The sequence below is a fragment of the Pipra filicauda genome, unplaced genomic scaffold (assembly GCF_003945595.2).
Source record: "Pipra filicauda isolate LSUMZ 115617 unplaced genomic scaffold, ASM394559v2 scaffold84_size4826128_pilon, whole genome shotgun sequence".
Lineage (NCBI taxonomy): Eukaryota > Metazoa > Chordata > Aves > Passeriformes > Pipridae > Pipra > Pipra filicauda.
The window spans coordinates 3,343,844-3,368,799 of NW_024105031.1; the positions used below are offsets into that span (position 1 = coordinate 3,343,844).

General features: G+C 40.0%; 1 protein-coding gene across 2 annotated transcripts in view; it reads left to right on the top strand.

Annotated features, from left to right (window-relative positions):
- COLQ (collagen like tail subunit of asymmetric acetylcholinesterase) overlaps window positions 1-24,956 on the top strand; it is a 43,462-nt gene that overhangs the window by 15,099 nt on the left and 3,407 nt on the right. Inside the window, exons 3-16 of one of the 2 annotated variants that reach the window (XM_027723834.2) lie at window positions 750-851; window positions 3,720-3,764; window positions 4,516-4,542; window positions 5,947-6,018; window positions 8,438-8,500; window positions 9,530-9,556; window positions 10,181-10,225; window positions 10,978-11,013; window positions 11,912-11,992; window positions 15,434-15,530; window positions 17,272-17,411; window positions 20,284-20,403; window positions 20,980-21,100; window positions 23,362-23,464. In XM_027723834.2, coding sequence (XP_027579635.1) covers window positions 750-851; window positions 3,720-3,764; window positions 4,516-4,542; window positions 5,947-6,018; window positions 8,438-8,500; window positions 9,530-9,556; window positions 10,181-10,225; window positions 10,978-11,013; window positions 11,912-11,992; window positions 15,434-15,530; window positions 17,272-17,411; window positions 20,284-20,403; window positions 20,980-21,100; window positions 23,362-23,464 — 1,079 coding nt within the window. Of the gene's footprint in view, window positions 1-746; window positions 852-3,719; window positions 3,765-4,515; window positions 4,543-5,946; window positions 6,019-8,437; window positions 8,501-9,529; window positions 9,557-10,180; window positions 10,226-10,977; window positions 11,014-11,911; window positions 11,993-15,433; window positions 15,531-17,271; window positions 17,412-20,283; window positions 20,404-20,979; window positions 21,101-23,361; window positions 23,465-24,956 lie in introns of both variants that reach the window. The other variant, XM_027723833.2, reaches the window with a different exon arrangement.

Consider the following 24,956-nt stretch of genomic DNA (forward strand, 5'->3'; position numbering starts at 1 on the left):
GGTGGAAGCCACGTGAATTCACTACGAGCAGTTTTTGCTTTGGAGTCTGTAGTCAGAGCTTTTCTGGAAAGCGGCCTTTCATGTGGGAGCTGAAGATCAGTTGTGTTAATCCAGTGTTTCTGGCTCAGTGTTCATCTGTGTTTCCAGGGGAGATCACCTTTGTCACAGGACATAATAAGGCATTTTACTCACGAAAGCTTAATTTTGAAGTCAAAAGATCAGACATCCATCGATCATTTACGGCATCGTCTCTGATCTGCAGTGAATGAATGTCTGTGGGTTAGTATCTTCTGGAGCGAAGTTCATGCTGCCTATGCCCTCCCTGAGTGTAGTATCTATTATTAGAACAAAGACACTATTCTAGGAGAGGAGCTGCTACTTGCAAAGTGGGACAGGGAGAGCAGGGTCACGTCTAAGAATAGGCCAGGGTCCCACTCTGGCTTGGAGACACACACAGCAGCCTGGCTGTGATGTGCCTCTGTGAGAGGAGAAGGAGGAGGAGGAGGAGGAGGAGGAGGAAGAAGAGGAGGAAGAAGAGGAGGAGAAGGAGGAGGAGGAAGCTTGAGGCAGGATGCTATGCTGAAGAGCTAATGTTCAAACATCCATGAAGAGAACCTTCTGACAAATCCTAGGCTTCTTCCTAAGAGTGTGAATAAACTCTCTTGAGACTGTAGTGTGTGGTGGCTGGATTTTTATGCATTTCTCCAGCAGGTTACATGTTCACTCATATGTCTTATGTTTGGTAGAAGCTGCTTGATGTGGATATAGAAGAGTTGTGTCATGAGCTCCAGATAATACAAGCTTCTTCTCTGCTTGAATCACACTGTCCTTCCGGGCCTCCTGGCCCCCAGGTGAGTGATGCATTCGTGATAAATCACATTATTCTCTCACTTGCTCCAAGGTCCTTATAATGCTGTGAAACATCTGAAAATGCTTTTTACAACTTAATAAACATACCAAGCCCTGCTTAATTTCATTTTGATATGAGTTTGCATAAATCATGTAGGCTTTTTACCCTATGTTCTCATCCCTGCCTTGAATACTCCAGTCTACTTCAAGCTCACCCTCCATTTTTGTGGAGTTCTACAGGGGGTAGCACACATCAAAAATCCCAGAGGCATCATCACTTCTCTCAGAGGTTCTTTATCAGGTTTTTCTTTGCTTTAGACTCTGTTGTCCTTTTATTTGAGGACAAAAACCTGTGGAGTGGATGCACAAGAGATGCAATGGACTGGAATGTTAGCAGAGTACATCCCTGGGAAGGCAAACACCTACAGCAGACACCAGAGAAAAGGAGGGGCTTCAGCAGGGTAATGGGGTGGGATTCAGGAGGTGGGTGATCTCCTAGACTGTTCTGCAACATCTTCTGCCTCTGACTTGCTGGATAGCCTTGGATGAGTCTTTTTGACCTCACACCTCATTTTTGGCAATTTACGCTTCCAGAAATCTTCAGAAGGTCAGAAATCTTAGAATCACAGAACAGTTTGAGTTGGAAGGAACCTCTTAAGGTCAACTAGTATAACCTCCCCCTACAACAAACAGGGACATCTTCAACTAGGTCAGGTTGCTCAGGCTCTCATCCAACCTGACCACCTTCTTCTGAGGAAACAGACCACCTCTAGAGGGAAGTGTGTTATGGACATCTCTGTAATGTGGAGAAGATCATCGATTTGCCTTTCCATTCCAGTTTGTTCCCTCCAAAGAATAGTGAGACTGGTGAGGTACTTCCAGTTTCTCCTGGAGCACAGGAAGTCCTAATTGATGTGTTGTGCCTGGTTCTTTGGAACAGTGATGTTCCTCAAGGCCCCTGGATGCCAGTTTATTACAATATAGCTAATAGCAGAGATGGCAGTGGGCCTTTGCTGCAGGAAAGCTGTGACTGAGGCTTTGGCAGCCTGAGAAGTTAACAAGCACCCAAACACTATTTAAAAAGTATGGACTGTACATCAAAATAAAGGTTCAGTTATGTGGCAAAAAGCTTAACTTCAATTATTTAGAAGTCAGTATTTCAGAAGGTATTTGTAAGTAGTCTAGAAGCTGCAATGTGAAAGCCACAAAGTTTTCTTTTTATAGAATCATAGAATGGTTTGTGTTGGAAGACACCTTAAAGGTCACCTAGTTCCAACTCCCTCATGAACCTTGTGTTTATCGTCCTGCCATTTTGTCTTTGCTGAGTTGCAGGATGAGGCAGTTTCATTTTGCATGAGAATGATGAGTAGTGGTGAGAAGAGATGGGAGTTGTTTCTCCAGTCCTGTATTGAGAAAAGCCTCTGCATTATGAAACAGCCCTGCAGTATGGTTGGCCATGATCCAGAGATGCCATACTTGTGAAAGAGGCAGTTGTTATTTCAGTCTTCACTAGACTGTTTTTCTTTTAAGAAAAAAAAATCTCTTAATACTGTCCCTGGCTTACATTGGAAGAACAGTAATGTTAATTCTATTGTTCTACAAAGTCCATTGCTATAAATAATATTCATCTTTCAACCAAATGACCTATGATACCTCCAAGAACATTTTTAAATAGAGCAGGCTGGCAGATTTTATCACAACAGCAGACAGTAGAGTGAGTAAACATGGCTTTGGAATTTTTAATTATAAATTACAGGACTGTGTCTTGTAAAGGGACAATGTCAGAACCAGCAGTCCCCTGGGCAATACTTTTGTGACAATGGCAGTCTGAAAGGAATACTACCATTACAAAAAGAGATCTACTAACTACTTATGAATTCTTTTCTGCTGTAGCCTGCATGGCTTTCAACGGAGTTGCAAAAGCTCATACTGTTGAATCATAGCTGAATTTTAACACTTTTTCATAAGAAGGAGAATTAGATTTGTAGTGGCATAACTCGGACTATAATTCCTCCCATGTGTAACCTTCTCATGAAAGAAATAAGGTAAATTTTGTCTCTGACTCTAATAAGGTGCATTCTGATTTACACTACTGAAAATCTAAAATAACTATACTGACTAAAATAGTTGGAGTACATTTTACTCCTATTCATGTACAATTTACATAACATTTTGGACAGTATAAGGCAGCCAGGATTCAAACCTGGAATGAGTGATTGTGAATCTAATGCTGCTCTGACGCAGGATCATAGGATTTTTTTCCTTAGTCACTCAAAAATAAAAGGTGGGCTGTGAATTGAAGCATTCTACAAGCAAAACTTTTTTTCTGATTTTTTTTTCTGAGATGGAGTTCAAGGTCTCCCTGGATTAAGAAGTCTCCTGAAAGGAGAATCAGTCTGATTTGAGAGAGAGAAATATATTCAGGATTCAGAAGCGGTGGCAATCCTCCGTGTCTATCCCACCCTGCAGAGCCCATCCCACATGTTTTGTGCTACTTCCCTTACGATTCCTTTGGCTGACCTCCTTTCCCAGCCAATGGGGTGTCTCCATGTCCTTGTTGTTGCTAATTCTTCAGGACTCTGATAACGCCTCATCTTTCATTTGCCCCAGGCTTGTTTTTCTTTTTTGGTCCTCTTCATCTATGAGATGCTCCTGCACTTCCCATGTCAGTCCAACTCTCCAGCCTCCTGTTTAGCAGTGGCACAGACTTGGTATTTAGAGGCCACATTCAAACATGTCAATCAGCACTTCAGACTTACAGGTTCACACTGTTCCCAGGAAACACCCATAGGGTCAAGGGTTGAGGGAAGACAACCATCAGTGCCTCCTCACTAATGCAATTTAATAATAGCATTCACTTTTTTTCCTAGGGTCCACAAGGAATTCCTGGTATAATGGGACCAAAAGGGGAGAAAGTAAGTGTCTTTTGTTTTGGAGTTTGATAAGTTTTTGAGGGGCAAAGAAGGAGGGGAGGATGTTAAATTTTTTCCTTGTCTGTTAAGTGAACAATGAGTCTTATGAATGGGGGGATTTGCTTTAAATGGAATACAAAACTATAAATTGTTTTGAAGATATAATTTAAAACTTAATCTTTCAGTGTTCATTTTTGATCTTGAAATATTTTTACGGCTTCTCGTGATAGGTACCTCTGTTTAGGGTATGCAGTAAGAAAGCAGCTCAGGTGCACAAGTCAGCAATGTTACTGATCCAAAAGCCTTTGAGCTCCCTGTCCCTCTGGGAGGGTGTGAGAAGCAGAGCTCTCCCGTGTAGTGTGAATTGTATGGGGCAGCTCAAGTATTAAAACTGGCCTATATGTTAAGTTATGTTTTCAGATATGCAAAACATTTGTTCCATAATGATGCCTAAAGAACTTTGTACCTGGAGCTGGGCATGTAGTTACATGGTTTGTTATACAAGGTGATGTAAATCTTCGTTCGCGAAGCCTAGCCGTGACATGACATATACAAGGTGATGACTATAGATTTAGGGCTGAGAACAAAGACCGAGGAGCTCTGACAAAGTAATTCTTCTCATTTTACCTCTGAGTCTTGAGCACAAAGATATTCCCAGTGTTTGTTTTTAATATAAATACCCCAATGCATTGACTTATGGACCACTGTGCTTCATGTGGTGGCTACAAGACTAACATATTCCTTTCTCTGGCAGGGGGAGATTGGCAGGCCAGGAAGAAAGGTATGAACAAAGGTGCTGTCTCAGAAATCCGTTGAATACTTGACACATAGCAGCTGCCAAAGAGGGGTGCAGACAACAGCTGAAAATAATTAGCTTATGTTGAAGTTTAATCTGTTTGTGCTGCTCTGACTGGTACCCAGAGTGGATGGCAGGGAACTCCAGGTGCAGGGCTGGAGAGCTGCCCCAGCTGGTTTGAATTCAACAAATTCCCTCAGTAAAAGCATGGAGACTAGTCAAACAGAGAGGGAAATTACCTGAATTATGTCTCTTGAGACAGAGGAAGCAGGGTATGGGAGCTATCATAAAAGGTGCATCAAAAGAAAGCCCAAAGCAAAATCAAAGTTTTTACTCTTCCAAAGTCTAAACAAGTCTCAGCCAGATAGCCCTGAAGGAGAAATAACCATTAATGATTATAATTCCAGAGATTTGGCAACAATGCAATATGCTGAGTACAATCCCAGGCTTACTTGGTGACATATGAGCCGTGATATATCATCAAAAATATGTGCCCCTACATGTGATGAAACAGAATACGTTATCTCAGTCACTAAGTACATCCATTTAATGTAATTAACTTTAAAAGAAGACAGAAATGCAGAATGAAATCAGAGATATACTGAGGGTAGTCATTAACCAGGAAAAGAAGTACTCTTCTAATAATATACCAAGGATTTTAACACCTTTCTAATAATATACACCACCTACCAATCAGTAATTCAAATACATATAAAACACATAAACAGAAGAGGCCATTTTCTTTCATCTATTTGCAAATAGATTACAGAAAACAAAAAATTACAGTAAATGAAAATATTATTTATATAAATTCAAGGGTTCAGAACAGTAATGTCTTGGAGAAAGTAACCCACCAATGTACAAGAAGGTGCAAACCTTAAGCACAGTACATTGGTACTTTCTCTTCTGACAAAACCTAGTAGGTTCCAAAAGAGAAGTCGCTCAGGATGGAAATAAAACAGTATAACTCTCGCTAAAAGCTGTCTGGCCCTTGGGAGTTTGCTCTTGGCCCCAAAAGTCATGATGATATTTCAAATATCATATTGTCAAGTGGTGTAATGCGGTGGAATAGCATTAAACTGCAGCATTTTAGGAGATATTCAAAGAGTGATTTACGGGAAGTAATCAAAACAGATAAATAACTGTATGTATGCAGTTATTGCTAGTCATGTAGTAGCTAATAAAGAGCAGTTATAGCTAGTAATATAGGAATGTTTAGAATAAGAACAATTGTAATAAGAATAGTTAGTTGAAGATTTGGTTCTGCTCTTATCATAAATTGGATTCACATGGATATAATTACATGCAAGTCTTTTTATCTCCTGTCTGCAGTAGAGTGTGTAGGAATGATGTTTTATGAATCATTGTAATCAATGTTTTTCGTTCAAGGGTAGACTGGGTCCCCCGGGTGTCCCTGGGATGCCAGGACCAATAGGATGGCCTGGACCTGTGGGACCGAAGGTAAGACTAAAATTCACATGGAACAACCCGTTCGGCATCATGAAGACAAAATAGTTGTCTTAGGAAGTCTCTAAATAACTACGTGCCAGAGGCTGGGAAGATGTAACAGTGCAAGAACACTCTGTGCTTGTCCCATTTCTTACACTGGTATGCCCGGTCTAGGATTAGGTTACTCCACCTTCAACCCAACCCCTGTAGCACTCCTTATGTTGATTAAACATGTCAAAGGGAAATCAAAAATCAACCTAATAAAGACTTATTGGTAGGCACTGATGTCTCACAATCACACGAATCAGTGTTTCTAAACTGATCATCACTTTATGACTATTCTTTATGATGACACTTTTACCTGAAGGTATACTGTGAGCCTGTGTGATCAGAGGGAAAACACCAGACTGGTATCAGGTGAAAGAGACTACGAACCATGAGGATTGCTTATCACACCTTTGAAGTTCATTCCCACAAATGAAAATTCACAAATGAATATTCACAAATAAAAATTCACAAATAAAAATTCATTCCTGTTATTTTTATTAACCAACAGCAGAAGAAACGACAGGACACACTTTGCTACTGCAGAGTAGCTGTTTCATCTGCATTTATTATAAAAAATGCTTCAAGACAGTCCTTTAATGAGTACTATCTTATGCCCAAGGTATACAGTTCTTCGCAGGAGTTTCAGTTTATGGAGTTTCTAGTGGGACTTTAGAGATAACTTGCTTTTCTTCAATCCAGTATGCATTAGGGAAAAGGACTGCACATAGTCCTTAGTTTGAAGCTGCATTTTCCATTAAATCTTTGATTCTTCATTTGCTCTATGAAGGTTGATGCCCTCACCTCAGAGAACGTGATGCAGTAGCTCTTGATACTGCCAGAATAATAGTAGATGACTTCTAATTCAAGCTGCATCTGGAAGCAGACCGTCAAAACCTTTACAGCTATTTTAGATGAATAACATCACATTGTAGTATGTGGGAATGTAGACAAGCAACAAGAGAGTATGTACTTAAAAGAAATCAATGAACTGTGAGATGGGAAATGGTGCCCCCCCCAAATTTAGTGTTATGATTTCCCACAGTGGGAACAGTGAGGGCAGAGGGAAGGTTCAGCTAACTTCATAGTCTTAGTGAAAGAAGAGAGCAAAGCAGACAGAAAACTTGTTCACTTAGTCTTTTCCTTATATAGGCTTTAGCTTTATTTATGCAGTCTTTCTAATTTTGATTTAATCTCCTCTGTCTACTACTATGCTTTTTCATCACATTCCTAAAAGCATCCCTCATGTTCAGTAGAAATACTTTTTTCTATACTTTAGCTGCAGTTCTTACTTGCTGTTTGATTTCACTTCTGCTTTTATTGTCTTGTCTGATACTGGTCTCCTCTGTTCTTTAGAAAAGTTCACAGCTTCACTTCTTCTGGTCTTTATAAATTTTAGTTTCCTGCCTGTCAACGAAGGTTCCAGCTGAATACAGTCCAACAGATCTCTGGGCTCATATCAATTGCTTGTGTAATTGGTTGTGTCTCTTTTTCCTTTTTCCCCATCTCTGATCTTCTCAAAGTTCTGACACTCATCTTCACCATAAACATTTGCTGCATCCTCTTCTTGCTGTAAATCTCCAGTGTGCTGCTGTTTGGCTTTATTTCCACATATCCACCTCTGTGGATATTTGCTATTTCTTCAGCTGGGTCTCCTTCCTTGTCTTTTCTTTCTTTGACACAGCCTTAGTTCGATCCTTATTTCTCCTACTTTGTTTCTTCAAGTCTTTTCTGTAGTTTGTTTTCTTTCAAGTCTCCAGGGGCAGCAGCCAATGTAAAAATCCCCTCCATTTCTAGGACAGTGAAAGCTGAAGGAGAATGAGAGGCAAATGTATTCTGCTGGTAGTGCTGCTGCATGTCTGGCCGTCTACTCCATTATTTCATGCTATATATAATTAGCTGACAGTAGCCAGAGAAGTTGTCGTAAATTTTTTTCATGATTTACTGGCTCCAAATGACTGTACAGCACGTGATGTCTCAGAACTTCATTAAAAGTATTCGCTATGCCTCCCCAAGCCATAAGGCATGCAACAAAACACCTTTCTTATCTTCAGCCTAGTGGAAGTGGAAATGGTACCGGGTAGAGACAATGCACCTTCATGCAGAAAAGGTGATGGTGATTTGCTTGCATGTCCTTTAATAACATCTGGCAAAACTGGAGCACAAGTTGTGCACACAAGAAAGTGTAAATAGAAGAGTAAGATAACATGTGGGGACTCAGGCAGAATACAATTGCAATATAGACCTCTGTCTACCAGAGATCTACACTAAGGTCAGGCTTATCTCAACTATTTGACATAAAACCCGAACCACTAAACTGTCAGACATTCAAACATGGTGTCATCAGAGAGCCACAATCAATAACTCTCTTTATTGACCCCTTTAGGGTGAAAAGGGAGAATTGGGTGTGATGGGATTGCCAGGTACAAGAGGACCAATGGGCTCCAAGGTTTGTTAACCAAGTGCTGTGTTTTCAGACATTGGTTTCTAACACTCTGCTGACAGCTGCTTCCCTCATGAATTTGCTGGAAAACATTTATCGATATATATCTTTTCTAATACAGCTAAAAAGATATGTTCTGCGTCAAGCAAGGTTATGTTGTGTTGTTGGGCTTGGCTGTGTTTTTAGCTTTTCCTAAAAATGTTTTGGTATAAATTATTGTAACTTATTTTTAAAGCATATTCACACATAATTGTATCACACTTGAAAAATGAAGTTCTTAAATATATCTGCAGCATTAAATCATGTCTGCAGTGTTTTCTACCCACCTCATAGACTGTGGAGATCATTTTGGCCCTCTACTGAAACTATGCATATGTACTGACAGTAGGATAGAAGCACAACTTGGTCTGGATGTTCCAGTATCTGCACATCATTGTCTATATCATAGACCCTGCCTTTAAAAATTTAAACCACAACATTTTATGGTACTTCAAAAAAATTAAGTTATCAGTTTATTCAAATAAAGGACTAGAAAAAAGAACTGAACACCATTATTTGCTGTATGTTTCTTTAAGAGAAAGATCAGTTTTATATTAATGATCACATTAGATTACTGAAGTATTACTAAAAGATATTCCATGGAGGAAAGAAACCAATAAAACACAAACAAACAAAACAGAAGAGGAATATTATTGCTAAAATGATTTTAGATTATTAATTGTGGCATCCAATGCTTTATTCATTCTCAGTTACATTTTATTTCACTTGTTTCAATTTTAAAGCAATATCAAATCTGCTGGCTTTACCTGGCTTTTTCACATTGGCTTTTGGGCTGAGTTGTTGTGCCTTTAACTCATATTTCACAGTTCTGTTTCAGTGCCAATTTTAGGAGCTATAAATATTCATTTGCATTTACAAGTTGATGCAATTAATTATTTGTGCTTCGTTCTTTTTCTTCACTTCAAAGTTTGAAAGTCCGGCTTCTTGGGTGATCTCGAAAGCAAGAAGCATTAAAATATCTATCATTCCCTTTAGGGTTTTCCTGGAACTAGAGGAGAAAAGGTCAGTGTGACAATAAAATAATGTATCATTTAATATTGGGAAACAGTTATGTTAAAAAAAGTAACTGTAGAAATGAGATTGAATTTTGATGAAGTCTGAAGGTCCCACTGAGAAATGAAAAACAAGTATAGACAAGAAGCACAGTCTTGTGGCTTGGGCTGGGATGTTGAAGAAGTGAGTTTTACACCCTGTCTTCTTGTGGGCGAGTTGTACAGTGAACCTCACTACAGATTCCTTGTTTGTAGAATGGGTATAGTAATCTTTAATTTTTGATCTGGTTTAGTTAGTGATACATGTTTTGGCATGGAGACAGTTTTTACTGTAAGACATTACTGTGGGACCTGAACTGGGGAATGAAGCCAATTGGAGGAAAAAATCAAGTTTGGAAGTATTATGTCCAGGAAAGCATGTATTCAAAGAATTATCTTGGAAGAATGAATCCCTTTTTCTACGGGCCTTGCTCTTAATTCTGTTATAATATCAATAATGAACTATATACCTTACTCTGAAGACCTTACTATATTCTGCTGACTTCAAATAAGACATTGTTATTTGAGAGATATTTTTTGCTTCTTAATGGAATAGTAGTAATGAAGCTGTTGTCCCCCTGTTATGTCTTTCCAGGGATCCAGAGGTGACAGGGGTGACAAAGGAGTCAAAGGAGACCAGGTAATTTTCTTTTCCAGGTCGCTGTCATCTTTAACTGAATGTGCGTGTGAAGAGCCATGTACTTCTGACAGCAAAAACCAGAAGTGGCATGGAGGAATGGAGCACAGAAGCATCCTCCTGGGAGGGCAGGAGTGGTGAGGGAAGGCAGTGGTCCCATCTGATGTGAAGGTGGTGGGACAGACTCCATGTCTATGTGTCCCCCAGCCCCAATGGCAGGGGGGGAAGTTGGTGAGGCAGAGGGGGATTTCCCTGGAGGTAACCTCAGTTTCTCCTGGCCTGGGCAGTTCAGAACTGGCAGCATACCAAAATGCTTTTAGCTGATGATATGATAATACCGGGAGAGGAAGAAAGGGGAGAGATTCATGTTTTGGTGGTTCTTGCAACTAAGAAAGGAAAAGTAAGCTGCTTTTGATGCAAATGGAGGAATGTCATTCCCAAAGGCAGGCTCTGAGAGTTGTCCAGGTAACAGGGCTGCCTGTAAACAAAAGCATAATTGGGATATTTTTGCCGTAGAAGAGGAAGCAGAAAAGCAGAGAATCAGACAGAGGAGTAGCATTACCATACAAAGGGCTTTATTATAAAATTTTGCTTATAATTCTCCACCTGCTGAATCACCTGCAGTGCTGAGTCAATGCGGGGTTTTTTAACTGATATCCATACATGACACTTGTTTTTCTTCCTTCCAAGGAAGGTGCTGCTTTGTCAAAGACCATTACACATTTTCTCATTATTTTTCTCCTTTGACTTCGTAGGGAGATATAGGCTTCCCTGGAATGCTGGGACAAAAAGTAAGTGGGTGTGATGTGTTGGGGAGTTGTGTTAAATGCTAACATGAGGTCAATTACTGACTTCAGGGACTTCCTGGAAAGGTCTTGCTTGACTCAATGACCAACACTGTTTGGACTTGATCAAATTCTTTAGGTTTTCTAGCTTAGAAGAAAACTCTCAGATTTAGCTGTTTGTTGGTTTTTCTCTTTTTTCTCCCAGATAATTTGTTCAGTTATAATCTTCCTCCTGTTTAACATATCCAAATACTTGATTATAGATTCATAACTGCTCTAATTGTTTGGGTTTTATTCACTTGAAGCTAGTAAAATATTTCCTTCTTGATACTCTGAATTGAAGTGGCTCTACTATAAATAGCAGTGATGGCCCTGATAAGTTCTTATGTCACTGTTTTTCTGTTCTTGAAAAACAAACAAAATTAAGATGTTGGCTTATGGAAAACCTAAAGGAGGATATTTTTTTACATAATCACATGATATATCTGAAATTAAGATAAAAAGATAGTAAATGCTCCTGAGGAGGTTATGAGTGAATTCACCTCCCTTTCCCTGAGTGTCTTTATAACACATGCATCTTAACAGCAAAGCAAGATTTTACCAAGGGATCTGACAGTTTTGCTAGCCTTGACTTTCCCAAGTATCTGAGCATGTTTCTGATCTCTCCATTTGGTCTCCTCTTTATGAAAGGATTTTTCAGGGATATGTGGGTAAATTGTAAGAGATATTTTTTACTTCATGTTTGGTTTAAAATACTGTATTATCATTTTTGATTTTTAAGAAAGAAGGCATCTGATTATCTAGAGGAATTGTGTGAATGAGAGCAATGTCCACCTGTTGTCTTGTATAAGGCAGGTATAATCATTTACTTACATCTTGCTTCCTTCCCTCCATACCCATCAAGGGAGAGATGGGCCCAAAGGGACAATCTGGAGTACCGGGACACAGAGGACCTATAGGAAGACCTGGAAAACGAGGCAAACAAGTAGGACCATGGTGTTTCCTCTTCCTGTGACTCATGGCATCTGTGTGATCGTGACTATGACTGTGTGGTTTATGTTCTTTTACCATGCACTGTATCACACGGAGAGCGGACAGAAGCTCTAAAACACCTCACATGCAAACACAGGCTACACAAGAGCCTTAGGGCTAGAACCTTACCTATTCCCTGGCCACGCAGCATGGGAAATGTTTTATTTATCCTGGCTTGGTAACACACTCATTTAATACAATTTGAGCAGACCTTGAACCCTTCCTTTGAATACTAAGCAACATGAAGCTGTGGTCCCATACCCATCTGATGGCTAAAGAGCTCAAAATTATGCTGATAGAGCTACATTTTCAGACTTTCAGACGAATTGTAAAGAGTAGGAATCGTGTGTATATTGGATATTGATTCCTCCATTATAGCATTTTCCAAGAAGCAGGTAACAATATTGGTGTAGTTACCTGTTCAAGTCACCAAATGGGCCTCTCTGAGTGCACCTCACCTTTTGTATTTATTTTAAGCAGTGATATTGGGGGAACAAAAAGGACCAGTTCCTGGTGCTCTGAATTGTCACCTGCAGAGCCTGTTTCTTTCTGCCAACAGGGAAGGGAACCTGTCCTTGTTACACCGATGTGGGTGTCAGCGTACAACTGCTCAGATACAGGAACCTGTAGATGTGGTTGCCAATGAGCTTAACTGAAAGTATTTTATTTGCAGTCTGATTATGGCCAACATTGCAGTCTGGTTAGGCCCAACACTGCAAAGAGAGGTACATACCTCCTTCACTGTTGCTCTGATTCCATGAGGTAGTATCTGAAGTCGTAGAATAGTCAGTTGGGGGAAAAAATAAAAGTTGGGTGTTAAAGAGGGAATAACAGGTTCCCAAGTAAGGAAGGCATGTATTGTGTAAGACTGCTAGATGACCCACAAGAAATATTTTTTTTGTCCTAGATTTGTCATGCTTTAAAAGTTGATGTGTGACCTTTGCTGGAATTTTTTGGTTTCTGCCTTTTTTTTTTTTTTTGTTAGCTCTGTTCATCTGTTCCGCTAAAGTACTATGCACATAATATCTTTCCACAGCATGAGGCTAAGGGAAGATGCAGTGCCTCCAGATCAACTTGAACACAGTGCACTCCTTACTTGACCTTAGATATTTTGTCACTTTACACAGTGCCTTAATCAAAAAGTGGTGACATAAGGTGTGTCATAATTTAAGGAAACTATCAGTGTGACTAAAAGAAGTCTAGTCTGTCCCCAAACTGGCATTTTCTGTCCCAAGGCTCAGTACACAAATCCCTTTCTGGTGCCCCAAAAGCAATTTCAGCATTGATCTTCTGCATGAAAAGCAGTTTTCCCTCTGGATAAATCAGTGAGCAAGCGATTTCCTTTCTTCTTTTCTAATCCTTTGAAAAAAAATAGAGAGTGGTACTTTAAGGCTCTATGAGTCTGGCTGCCACGTTTAAGTGCTGTAGTTGTTTGTACAGCTGAGAGGAGAGTTTCCATCAACATGGGATCATTTCCTGTCTCTTGATCCCGCTAACATGGCTAGATGAAAGCAGCTAAATTAGGAAGGTGTCACTTCCACTTCCATTTTGAGATACTTCTTGATTAGCTCACTGACTTCTTCAACTCCTCCCTGCCTGTGGGCCAGGCTCTTCCTAAAACGTGTCCAGGAAGTGGGAGTCATAAGTCACAGCCTCACTGCTGCTAACTGAGACATAACACCCAAAGCTTTGTAGCTTGGGAATTCACCCTAAGGACCAAGTTTAGGGTTTCAGTCTTGATAAGGAGGAATGACTTAGGGCTTTAGATAATGTTACTTTGAAAGAAAAGAGAGGAATATAAATATTGTCAATGGGAAAAGCTTGTCTGAAAGCCATGGGCACATTTGAAAAAAAAAAACCAAGGCAAAAGCATTTAATATGAACCTCTGCCATTATTATTTAATCTGTCTGTGCTAAGCAGGAAAGCATTAAGCAATCATTCCTCCAAAGCTGGAGACCTAGAAAACAGCTCATTTTCAGGCAGCACACATCCGACTGGCGCTGGCTGGCCTCTGCCAAATTGCTGTTGTGTGGGGGAAAGAGATTTCCCACAGTCTTCTTTGGGGCTACAAAACCCTGGTCTGCTAGTTCTGTGTTGTGTAATGTAAGAAGTAATTAGAGATCAGCATCGCTGACATTCGCATAAATCCTGGAATATTTTGATGGCACAGAGCTTACCTAATAGGATTAAACAAAGCAAATATTCAATTAGTTCTTTATGGGCCATGGCAAAATTAGCCTTCCCCTGCTGAAATGGTGCAAGTGACATTCAAACGTATACATGGGATATATATATACATATTATATATTACCATATATGCTTTGTTACTCTTAAATTAAACATACAACTGCTCTGCCTCTGAATGCACATTAACCTGGAATGGCACCATCTTCAAGGAAATAATATCCTTTGTCACTAAAAGAAAGATTACACATTACACATTATTTTATTATGCTAAATAATGTATGCTGTTACATAAAAATCAACTCAGATATTTTAACTTCAAACAATGTAATACATTTCTGGAATGAGAAATCCAAGCCTTTGGGAGTATATAGCAGGAAGATAAATGTAGTTATTTTTAATAAATGTCACCGTATTAAATTCAGGAGCAAAAAATAGGAAGGTGCTGAACAGTTCTATGGTGAAACTTCCAAATGCCTAAGGGTATGATTGCACAAATAAACTCCCATGAGGCAGATCAGGGCTGATTTCACAGAATATTAACTATTGCATGGTAACTGTGTATAAACACTTCTACCATAGGTAATTTTACAGTATTTTGACTGCTTGAAAGGGTACCAGGGGGACACCATTTGTCAGTATGGTGTTGCTACACTCTATCTTGCACATTATAAAGTCAATCCCTTGCTTGCCTTCTGATGATTCCTTAACACAGCTATACCCATAGTGAAAGTCAAGGAAATATAGGAATCCAGGCGTCTAAAGTACTTCTGAAAATAGTGTGGGCTTCAAAGTCATTACTGTGCTTCTGAAAGACTGCATCCTGAGACTGGGAAATGTCACTGTGGCAACCTGACAACTCCTTAGCGATTTTCCTCTTTCTTTCTCAGCTGCACTGATTCCTAGAGAGCTACCAGGGGTAAAAAGACATCCTTAAAGAAGTGCTATCAAAGGGTTGAATTCAGATCAGGGAGATTCCTGACTCGTCACAGAATGGATCCCTGTGACCATTCATATTTAGGAGCAGGAATCCTGCCTGGGTGTGCCTTTCTGCCTCCATGTAGGAGGGTAGAGCACATCTTCCCAGACGCTCATGCTGCATGCTTCTGTTGGCAAATGTCTTGGCTTTCTTGAAAGGGAAGACAATGCTGGAAGAGGTTGTGTGTTACTAATACTTTAGCAAATAAATGGATGTCTCCTCTCTTCTAGGGATTAAAGGGAGACATTGGACCTGCAGGTGTCATGGGTCCACCTGGAAGGCCGGGTCCTATTGGCCAGCCAGGCCCTCCTGGACCTTCAGGATTAGGTAAGCAGAAGATGAGGTGATCTCCTAAAGGGTGTCCCTGGCACATCAGCCCCTCCTGACACATCACATACACATAGGCCCCTCTGCAAAAAGTGCTGCAGGGCTTGACTGGCTTCTCCATCAATGGCAAGGAGAGGATTTCTCCTGAAGGTCTTGTCCATTATAATGAGTCTATACCTTATTTTAAAGCTTACTTTATGGCTTCTGATGTTTCAAATAAAACAAAAATTAAAGACTATGTGGCTCTTGTGGGACTTTGGTAGATGAGGAGGCAGCCTTGGAGAGACTAGGTAATCTCCATCATAAAAGGTCTGCTCCTTCTCCAGATATCCTAGCTTACAGTGAAAGGTCGTGACTTCTGATGAGCCAGGATATACTCACCCTGTGCAGCTCTGTAAAAGGAAAACAGATAAGACCCAAGTCACAGTGGCATTAAGGAAAGAAGAAAAGAGAAGAGAAAGGGATAGGAGTCAAAGAGGAAAAAAGGACAATGGGAAAAAACTCTGTCTTTAATTAAATGCTGGAGGTCTATGTTCACTGCAATTGTGCATGTTGTAGAAATCATGAGAAAAACTGTGTAACTGATAATAGCACAGACTAAAGCTGTGCATGCACATGAACTCTGGGCATGTTGTGAGACCACGCGCAGGCATGAAGGACAATCCATGACCCACAGTGTATAGTGACAGTGACCCCTCAGGTATATTTTCACCCCAGATATACACTAAAATATCTGAAAAGAAAAGCAAACCCAGTTGGAAACTACTGTTGCTTCAAATGTACAACAGCTGTTTGTAGTGCAGCTGATCTGTTCAATGTTCCCTTCCATTTTGCTTTTTTCCCTTTTCATTCCCTTGCTTTCATCAGTGGACAGGATGTTTCTTGTGGTGGTGTGGAAATGGTAATTCCACAAAGCTGGGAGCAGCTTCAGAGTCTTCATATCTCGTGTCTCCCACTATGAAACATCTTTGCTTGAGTAAATTAGCTGGGAGTTTTCACCATGTTGATGGGAAGGCAGCCAGGACCTTGAGATTACTTTTAAAGACTTTATTCAATCTACAGAAAGTTTATGTGTCAGGCTTGTTAATCTTTTTCCTCTAGAATATAAATTCTGATACTAAAAGACATTTCTGTAATGATGTCACTGTCTGCAGTATGAATATATTGGCTCTTAGTCTAATTTTGCAGAACAGTGCATCCTTGCCAAAGTTTGAAAGTCAAAAAACAATTTTTAATGTTTAATTGTAGAACTTCTGTATTTCTAGATGGTTTTTCCTGTACAGAAACCTCTGTAACAGCATTGCTTAAGTGGTTGTACAAATACACAAGTCCAAAGGGTTGTAGATGTATACAGAGACTGACTCTACAAAACCTGGTGCACAGACACTGTAATCTGTGTCTTCATCCGGTCCCGAATTTCTGTAGTTTCAAACAGGTTGACATTTATTCTTGACAAATGTTCTCTCTCTTCTTCTCTAAAACTGGTAGAAAAATTTAAAAGGCTGAGATAATCTGAAATAAAATGACTGTGGTACAAACTGGGATCTTTTTCCTGAAGTACTGGAATTAGTGGTTCTGGTAATCCCTCCCCTCAGTTCCCACTGGATTTGGTGGGGCATGTGCATATATGAAAACCTGGTAATTTTATAAATCCACCTGACCTGTACTTTTCCCATTAAGGCTGTGTTTGTGTTTTGTGTATTAACTTCATAACAAGACAACCTGGTACTTTGCTTCCTAGGGCAATTCGCAATAGGACCAAAGGGGGAAAGAGGACTTCCAGGGCCCCCAGGGAGATGCCTCTGCAGAAACCCACAACATATGAGTAACCCGTCATATGAGGAATCTGTGTTTGGATACAGCTATCCAAAAGTTCCTGCGGTAAGCAGATTTTCTGGGAGGGGATGTGAGTGGTCCTTAAGTGCTTTTATTGTAAGAGGTCATGTACTCACTAACATCTTTGGTTTAACATGGAAGATGTCTGTATGTGGGAAATGTGTGATTTCTGGTATACAAAAGCTCTGAGATCCAGCTGGTGCAAAAGACTTTGGTCTCATAACTGGTCTGAGGGTTGTATGATTCATGTGCTGAAATGCAGCTGTTTCAAACCATCAGTAAGGTAGCACATGTTTAGAAATCCCTTTCAAGCCTGAGGATTCTCTCTTTCATCTAGTACTGTACATATATAATCTGCTATTTTTACTTCATTAATTTTTTAATTTTATTTTTATTTCATTAAATCGAAAATTCAAGATTGATCAGTTTCTTGTTTATTAGTTTGTTTGTTTTAATATCTTCTTCTACAAAGAAGGTGATTTCAGAATTGAATATTGGGGTCAAGTAGTGAGCATATACAATAGAACTTTCTACCAAAGTATAGACCGTCTACCTTGAAACAAAAGGAATTTCCACAAACCATGGGAATCAGATTTCTGAACTCCTGTCTGTAGACATACACTTTATGTAGCTAATTTCCATCTCTAGCCATGAAAACACTTTTATGAGCAAGTTGGACAAAATACTTTAAAGAACAAGGCATTGGTGAAAAGTGAAATCTCTGATTTTTCTGGGCTTTGTATATACTATTTACGTATTTTTCCTTCATCTAGGCCCTGCCTTATTATTCTGTGCATTGTAGCACTTAGACAGCAACGAAGATGTTACCTTGCTGCTGTGTATCAGCATAGCCCAGCCACTCCACTCATGCAAGTGGAAATTGTGCAGTGTCTGGTTGTCTATGAATGTCAATAAGCAGCAGTTAGCTTAGTTAACATCTCCATTCACGTTATCAGAAAGCTGTTGCAGTGTGTGAAAGGGACATACTAACAACACTGTCCATTAAACTGGGTCATTGAAGTCAGCCTTTGCATGACTGCATTGCAAGTCTTGCAAGCTGCTCCCACCCTTGGCAGTGTTGCATTACAAAACTGTGAGGAAAGTGCTGAAATAAAGGTGCATATGACATCACACTGCATGCTCTTGCAGAAAAACTGTTGTACTTCGCAGCCTGTAGAACTCATAGGAAAAGGTATAAGGCTCACAATATTATTTGTAGGTCTTACTACCCTCCTTCTCCTTCAGGCACGGTTTCATACTAGATCTTAAAAGATAGTAAAGAGAGTGTAACTACCTAAAATAAAAGTACCATAAGCTACTGCTATGAGCCCTCATATGATGATGATTGAATGCCATTTTGTTCTCAGGAATGTGGGATGGCAAAGAAGCAAGGCCTAGCTCTGGAAGTGGAGCACTTGCAGAGCAGTGTTCCCTCTTCTCCTGCCCACCCTATTTGTTTTACTTCCTCGAGTGTAAAGAGTAGGAACTTAAACATCACTATTGTTTATTCTGTTCAGATCCCCACGTAGCAGCTTTGAAGCCTGTCTTGTACCACTTGAAAACTATTGTCAAGTGGTATTGTCAGGATTTCCATAGCTGAACATGAAAAAGACACAGAGATGGTGCTCTGTGCCCCAATCCCTGTGTCCCAGAGTTTGCCAAAGCAGCATCCAGCTGCAGCACATCCTCGGTGCCATCACCCACGCACCCGCCAGCTCCTCCAATGCCAGCACTGCCAGAGGAGCACAGAGACTGAGAAACACAGTGCTGTTTTTCCGTCACTGGCTAAGGTTCATTCTGTTTTTTAAATCTTTTGCAATTTCAAAGGCCAGTAACTGTAATAGAGAGTTTCAGAGAGCACAGATCTGCTATTGATTTCAAGAGAAATGGAAGCTCTGGGGCTGGGCCGTGAGCCCCTGAATGCAATTACAGAATCATTTCTTTGCTGACTTCCTATTTCTTTGCTTTCTTTCATTCAAGCTGAAGGCATTTTTATTCAATGCTTATTTAATGAAATTGGCCTTTGTCCAGAGCTATGGAATTATTCTGTTATGTAAAAATTTCAGAGTAATTTGTTTTTAAAAGAGTCAGTTCTGTTTATGCTGGTGGGAGTCAGACTCAACCCTAAATCCATTTTGCTCAGAAGCATTCTTGCTTTTTCTTAATTTAAAAATGGTTTGAATCTTGCAAAAATTAAATTGATTAAGCTGCTTTGGAAGAGAAGCAGCTTCCTTCTCTAAGGAAGAGACTGTGTTCTAATGCCTCTTACATCCAATTTCACATGAGACATTAAAAAATGGGTAGAGAGCAGCTTGTCCTGATTTTTCCATTTTGAACTGATTTTTTTGGTTTAATTGAAGACTTCACTCTAGAAAAAATATATGCTATAAAGAAACATGCATTTTAATGCAAATTAAATCTAAACAAAGTAGCAAAATATAAGTGAAGGTTGTCTTGAGCCATGTATCATTTAATTTGTAGTGAGCATGTCTTAAATAGTTGTAGATAAACCCACAAAAAGCACTTGTGCCCATATGGATTTTGCAACTGTTCCAGCATCAAACCATTTGAGCACCTGACAGTTCTTCTCAGCAATGACTGTGCACAGGTATTTGAATGATCCTTATCTGTGGATATTCATTATGAAATTGGGGCCATCGGAGTCATAGCTGGGTGCTCAGAGAAGACCATTCTCCTTTGGAAACTTGGATCTCTTCTTACCAGGAGCCTGTTGTGGTCTGGCAGTCCATGGGTGTAAGTTCTCACATCATCCTGTTTCAGAAGACAATCAAACCATTTTTCTGTGTAATTATTTACCTATTTGCAGATTCATATGCCAGTTGACAAAACTCAGTTCTGTGACAATCAAAAAAACTTCTTGAGAGGGTTACCAATCACCTCTTTTTCTGTGCCCCAGATTTTTGTGGTGAATAATCAAGAAGAATTGGACCGGTTAAACACTGAAAATGCCTTAGCTTTTAGAAGAGATCAGAGATCTTTGTATTTCAAGGATACCTTTGGATGGCTCCCAGTCCAGGTGAAAATATGGTCTCAGAAAACTCGTGAGTGTATATTTCATTTTGAAAAACAGAACATACTTCTGTACTTAAGGTGTCATACAAAATCAATTAAAGAAATTGAGAGAAAGCTCATTTTTCAGCAGTGCCACAAATGTACATAATTCTGTGAATTTTGTTCACAGGAGTCTTAAATACTGAGGCATTAACTCAGCACTCTTGCAAGTTTTGCTGACCTCTCTTTGAACCAGGTTCCACTGGTGAACAAACTGGGGCAGAGTTTGGGGAATTAAGGTAGTAAAGACCAAAATAAGGCAAAATTCACTAGGGTACAAAGAACATAAACCCTGCAAACCAAACCCACATATTTCCTTATTGCTTCAAGGAGCTAAGCTAAGTCCCACTGAAATCAGCAGCAGGATCCTTCCTGTATCCACTGGACTTTGAATCAGATTCTGTATAAACTCTGTGAACCACCAACTAGCAGGATATGAAAACCCAGTTGTGGGATCTGCCTCCCATAGCCCTTCAACTCTGCTTGCTAGCCAGGCTGCTCCTGGTCTGATTCAGTAACCACTGTGTGTTTGTTTGGTCAGCTCACCCCTTTCTATCCTGTGGATTACCGCTTTGAAGAGAGTGGTACCTGTGGAGACGGGATCGTGCAGGACGGGGAAGAGTGTGACGACGGCAATGCAGTTGTGACCGATGACTGTATAAGTAAGTTATAGTGCGTCAAGAGGTAGTTCTTCCCTGGTAGTTCTTTCTACCAGGGAAGGTGCATTAGTTGTTCTTACAGGGTTCTGTGTAAATTACACAAGCATTTCACTCAGGAGAGCTTGTGTGGTTTGTGAATCAAGCACTGGCACAGGGAAAGGGGGGCACAATGGCCACAGTGTGAAAACTGAGGTCTTTCATGTGTGTGGATGGGACACACCAGCACAAGACAGAGATGGCAACAGGTACTTCTCACACATCCTCACAGAGGACTGTGTACCTTACTGAGCAGAGGTATCTGCAGTCAGAGCGAAACCACTGCATTTCAGGGGCCGAATTCAGCAGCTGGTTTACATACACACTTTCCCCAGGGACTGCCAGCTCTCTGTCTAAAAGATGCAGCATACCTTTGCAGTGCACCACAACCCTTGGGATAGACACTGAAGCTGGCTGTGTCTTATAGTAAACTAGATCCTGGGTCTGGAAACACTGCTTTGGATTTTGTTTTTCACTTGCATGGGGAACATGTTAGCCCGCTATCTTCACCATTAGGTTTATACAACATTTAATTCTTGTCTACTCAGTCTTCCTTCTATTTTGCTGGTTTTGGATAGCAAAGAGCATATAAGCATTCAAGCAGCTGTGGTAACCTTCTCCCCCTCAGTTACTTTTATGGCTTGAATCCTTCCCCAGAGCTCAGCACTACACCTTCCCCACATAGCAGGTTTGGTACTCTTCTGATTCTAGCAAAGGGGTGCTTCTTCACATGTCAGAACAGTATCAGCCAACATTGAAAGACGCTATTTTTTATTTATATATCCCTCCATTTTTTAGCCTGACTTTGAAAACGGAGTGTATGCAGCCATGCTCTGTGTGAGTTTCTCCATCCACCTGTCCATCACCACCCTCCCCCTTATAACTCAAGAATCCCAGCCAACTTCTCAGTGACAACAGGAGTGAGATTTCAAATGCAGTTCAGTCACAACAGGCATAGGGAGACATATAAATAAAAGCTCCTCTAAGTTTGCCTGACTGCAGAGTAATACAGAGAGAGGGAGAGCAGGATCTGTCCAGTCTCCAGATATGAGAAAATGATTCAATTAGAATTTGCAGTCAACTGTGGGGAACAACCATGTGGGAAAATGGTGCTCATTAGTTCTAGTGCCTGCAAAATTGCATATTGTGTGTCTGAGAGCACATCGTGTTCTCTGTGCTACGTGCTGGGCAATTGAGGCCTTGCAATACATAGGTTTCTGACACTGATGTGACCCAAAGAGTAATCATTAAGTCACTTGGAAATGAGCACATTGTCATCATTCTTCTCTTGGGACTAAACCAAAAGACAAAGGCTAACCAAATGTTAAGGGCATTTAATTGTAAAATAGGCTCATCGGTCTTAGAAGCATTAATTTCTAACAAACACATCCTTGGTGCAAATAATTAATCATTTCTATTTGTAAATAACCCACTTTAACTCTCATAAATTCCCTATTCCTGAGTGTCCTTTCAATCCTTTGCTTAATAGCGATGGATTTTCCCAGAAGATGCCAAAGGCATTTTAACTAAATGAGTTTGTTCAAGTTATAAAGTCATTCTCAATATGCCAAAGACATCAAAAGCAAAGCCCTATTGCTAAAATGGCAAAAATTCCCAAAAATTAGTTCAGCCTACATGTCAGTCACCATGAAAAAATGTCACAAGTCTGACTCATGTTCAGTAGGAGTCAACAGAGGGAAAACCACATTTTTACTGATCATTACATACTTTTTTTTTTTTATATAGAGACAGGCAATAGGTCTGCATAATTCTGTTCACAGTGGGAACTCACAGTAGACATATATAGATATTGTGCAATATTGGGGAAAGGTCTGGGATGGGATTTTCAAACCACTTAATGACCTCAGAGTATTTTTTTTTTTGAGATTGGGACCCCCTCCAGGTCATTTATGTTAACTGTATTTGATGTTTCCCTTAACTTGTTTTGATAGTAATTATCTAAGGCAATAATAAGTTTTTTAAAAAAAGCTGTTGTAATTGGTGATTCTGTAGTAATTATTTTTAGTATTTATTCATTCTTTCTCTTGGTCATTGAAACTAGGCTAAAAAAAGCTCATTCTTTGTAGTGAAGAATATTGCTTCTCCTAAGACAGTCCTTACAGGACTTGTTTAATACTTAACTCTTAAAAATCTAGTTCCACTTACTTTATCTGTTCCTTTTACATATGAAGAGCCTTGAAGGTGTTTCTTTCTTTGTTTTTCACTAGGATGCCGCCGTGCTTACTGTGGAGATGGCTACAGGCATGAGGGGGTTGAAGACTGTGATGGGAAGGATTTTGGATATTTGACATGTAGAACATATCTCCCTGGGTATGTATGAGAGGGTCTTAGCTTTGATTTGGGGTTTTTCTTGGTTAGTTGGTTGGTTAGTTGGGGTTTTTTTGTGTTTGGTTTTTGGTTTGTTTTTTGCGTGTGTGTGTTTTCTTTCTTTTTTCTCTTTGCTAGCTTTAAAACAGAGTAGTATCATCCACTTAAACCTTGTTCTACTGGGACCACTACAGGCAGGGGGAGAAGAAAGAGTCTATCAAATTATTTCTGCATATCATTGACTTTGAGGGCTAAATCTCATTTCTCAGTAATAAGCATATGCTTCTTACTGTACAAAATGAATGAAGATCACATAGACATATATATGCCCATTTCTTGCCAAGATTTCCTGATTTGGTCACATCATCATTGCATTAACGACCACCGATGACATAGCAAGAATAGGAAAAACCATGAGGAGGAGATAATCACAGTGAAAGAAAAAAAAGACCCAAACCCACCTGCTCCAACGGACCTCCCGCTGCCTTTTTCGTTAATTAGTGCTCTAGGGGTATCTTTGCTTCTGAATCCACTGGGCATCTGTCAGCTTTTCCAAAGAGCAGGAAATTCACTGCCGACAGATGCAAAGCCGTGCATCTGCTTAGCAAAGTCCTTCATTTAAAACATCTGCTTATTGTTGACTTGCCTTCTCTGCCTTTGTTTAAGCAGCTTCCTCTGGTCAGGTTTTTTCCTCCAACAGCAGCACCTCTATTTAACTGTCAGGTATTGTTACTGGCTAACAGGAAACAATTCATTTGCAAATTAAATTATGAACAGAGCCCTCATCACTCAGGGAACAATGATGTGCTAATTGACAGGAATAAGAAACCACAGGATGTCTTTGTAAATCAAGTGCTGTGCTAATCCTTCCATTGTAATTGTTGGAGCACTCCCGGGCGTAAAAGATTACTAAAATCCAGACGAATAGACCTACAGACCTGAAACATTTTACAGAGATATCATCTTCAGACGGTGTGGAGCTGTTTTCTACTGCAAAAACCTTCCCTTCTAAAAGTCTGAAGTTTGGTGGAAAAGATAGCACCACAAAAGCTTGAGAAAATTTTATAAATTTCACTTTGCATATATCCAACTTGTGAAGAGCAACTGAGGTTCTTTATTTTTTGTGTGTGTAGTCTGAAAATTATCTGCCAAACTAAAGAAAAAGCTGTGAATCATGAGTAAAGTGGGCTGAGTATATGAGCATGGCACTCACATGGGAGTTTCATCCCAAAGCAACCTTTCCTCCAAGAACTCTGCCGCAACAGATTTTTCCATTTTCTACTCTTTCCAGCCCACAAACTCCTCCTCCTCTTTCACACATCTTCACTTTATATTTTACGTTGGTCTGAGAATATGGGTTATCCAAGGACATAGTTTTAAGGCTGCTTAGTCCACGTCTTGGTGCCGTGGATGGGTTATTCACTTAGACATATGTCAGCAATAAAAACTCATTAAAATGTTTATTAACGTCTCTGGTCAGGTCTTCAGTGGGTAG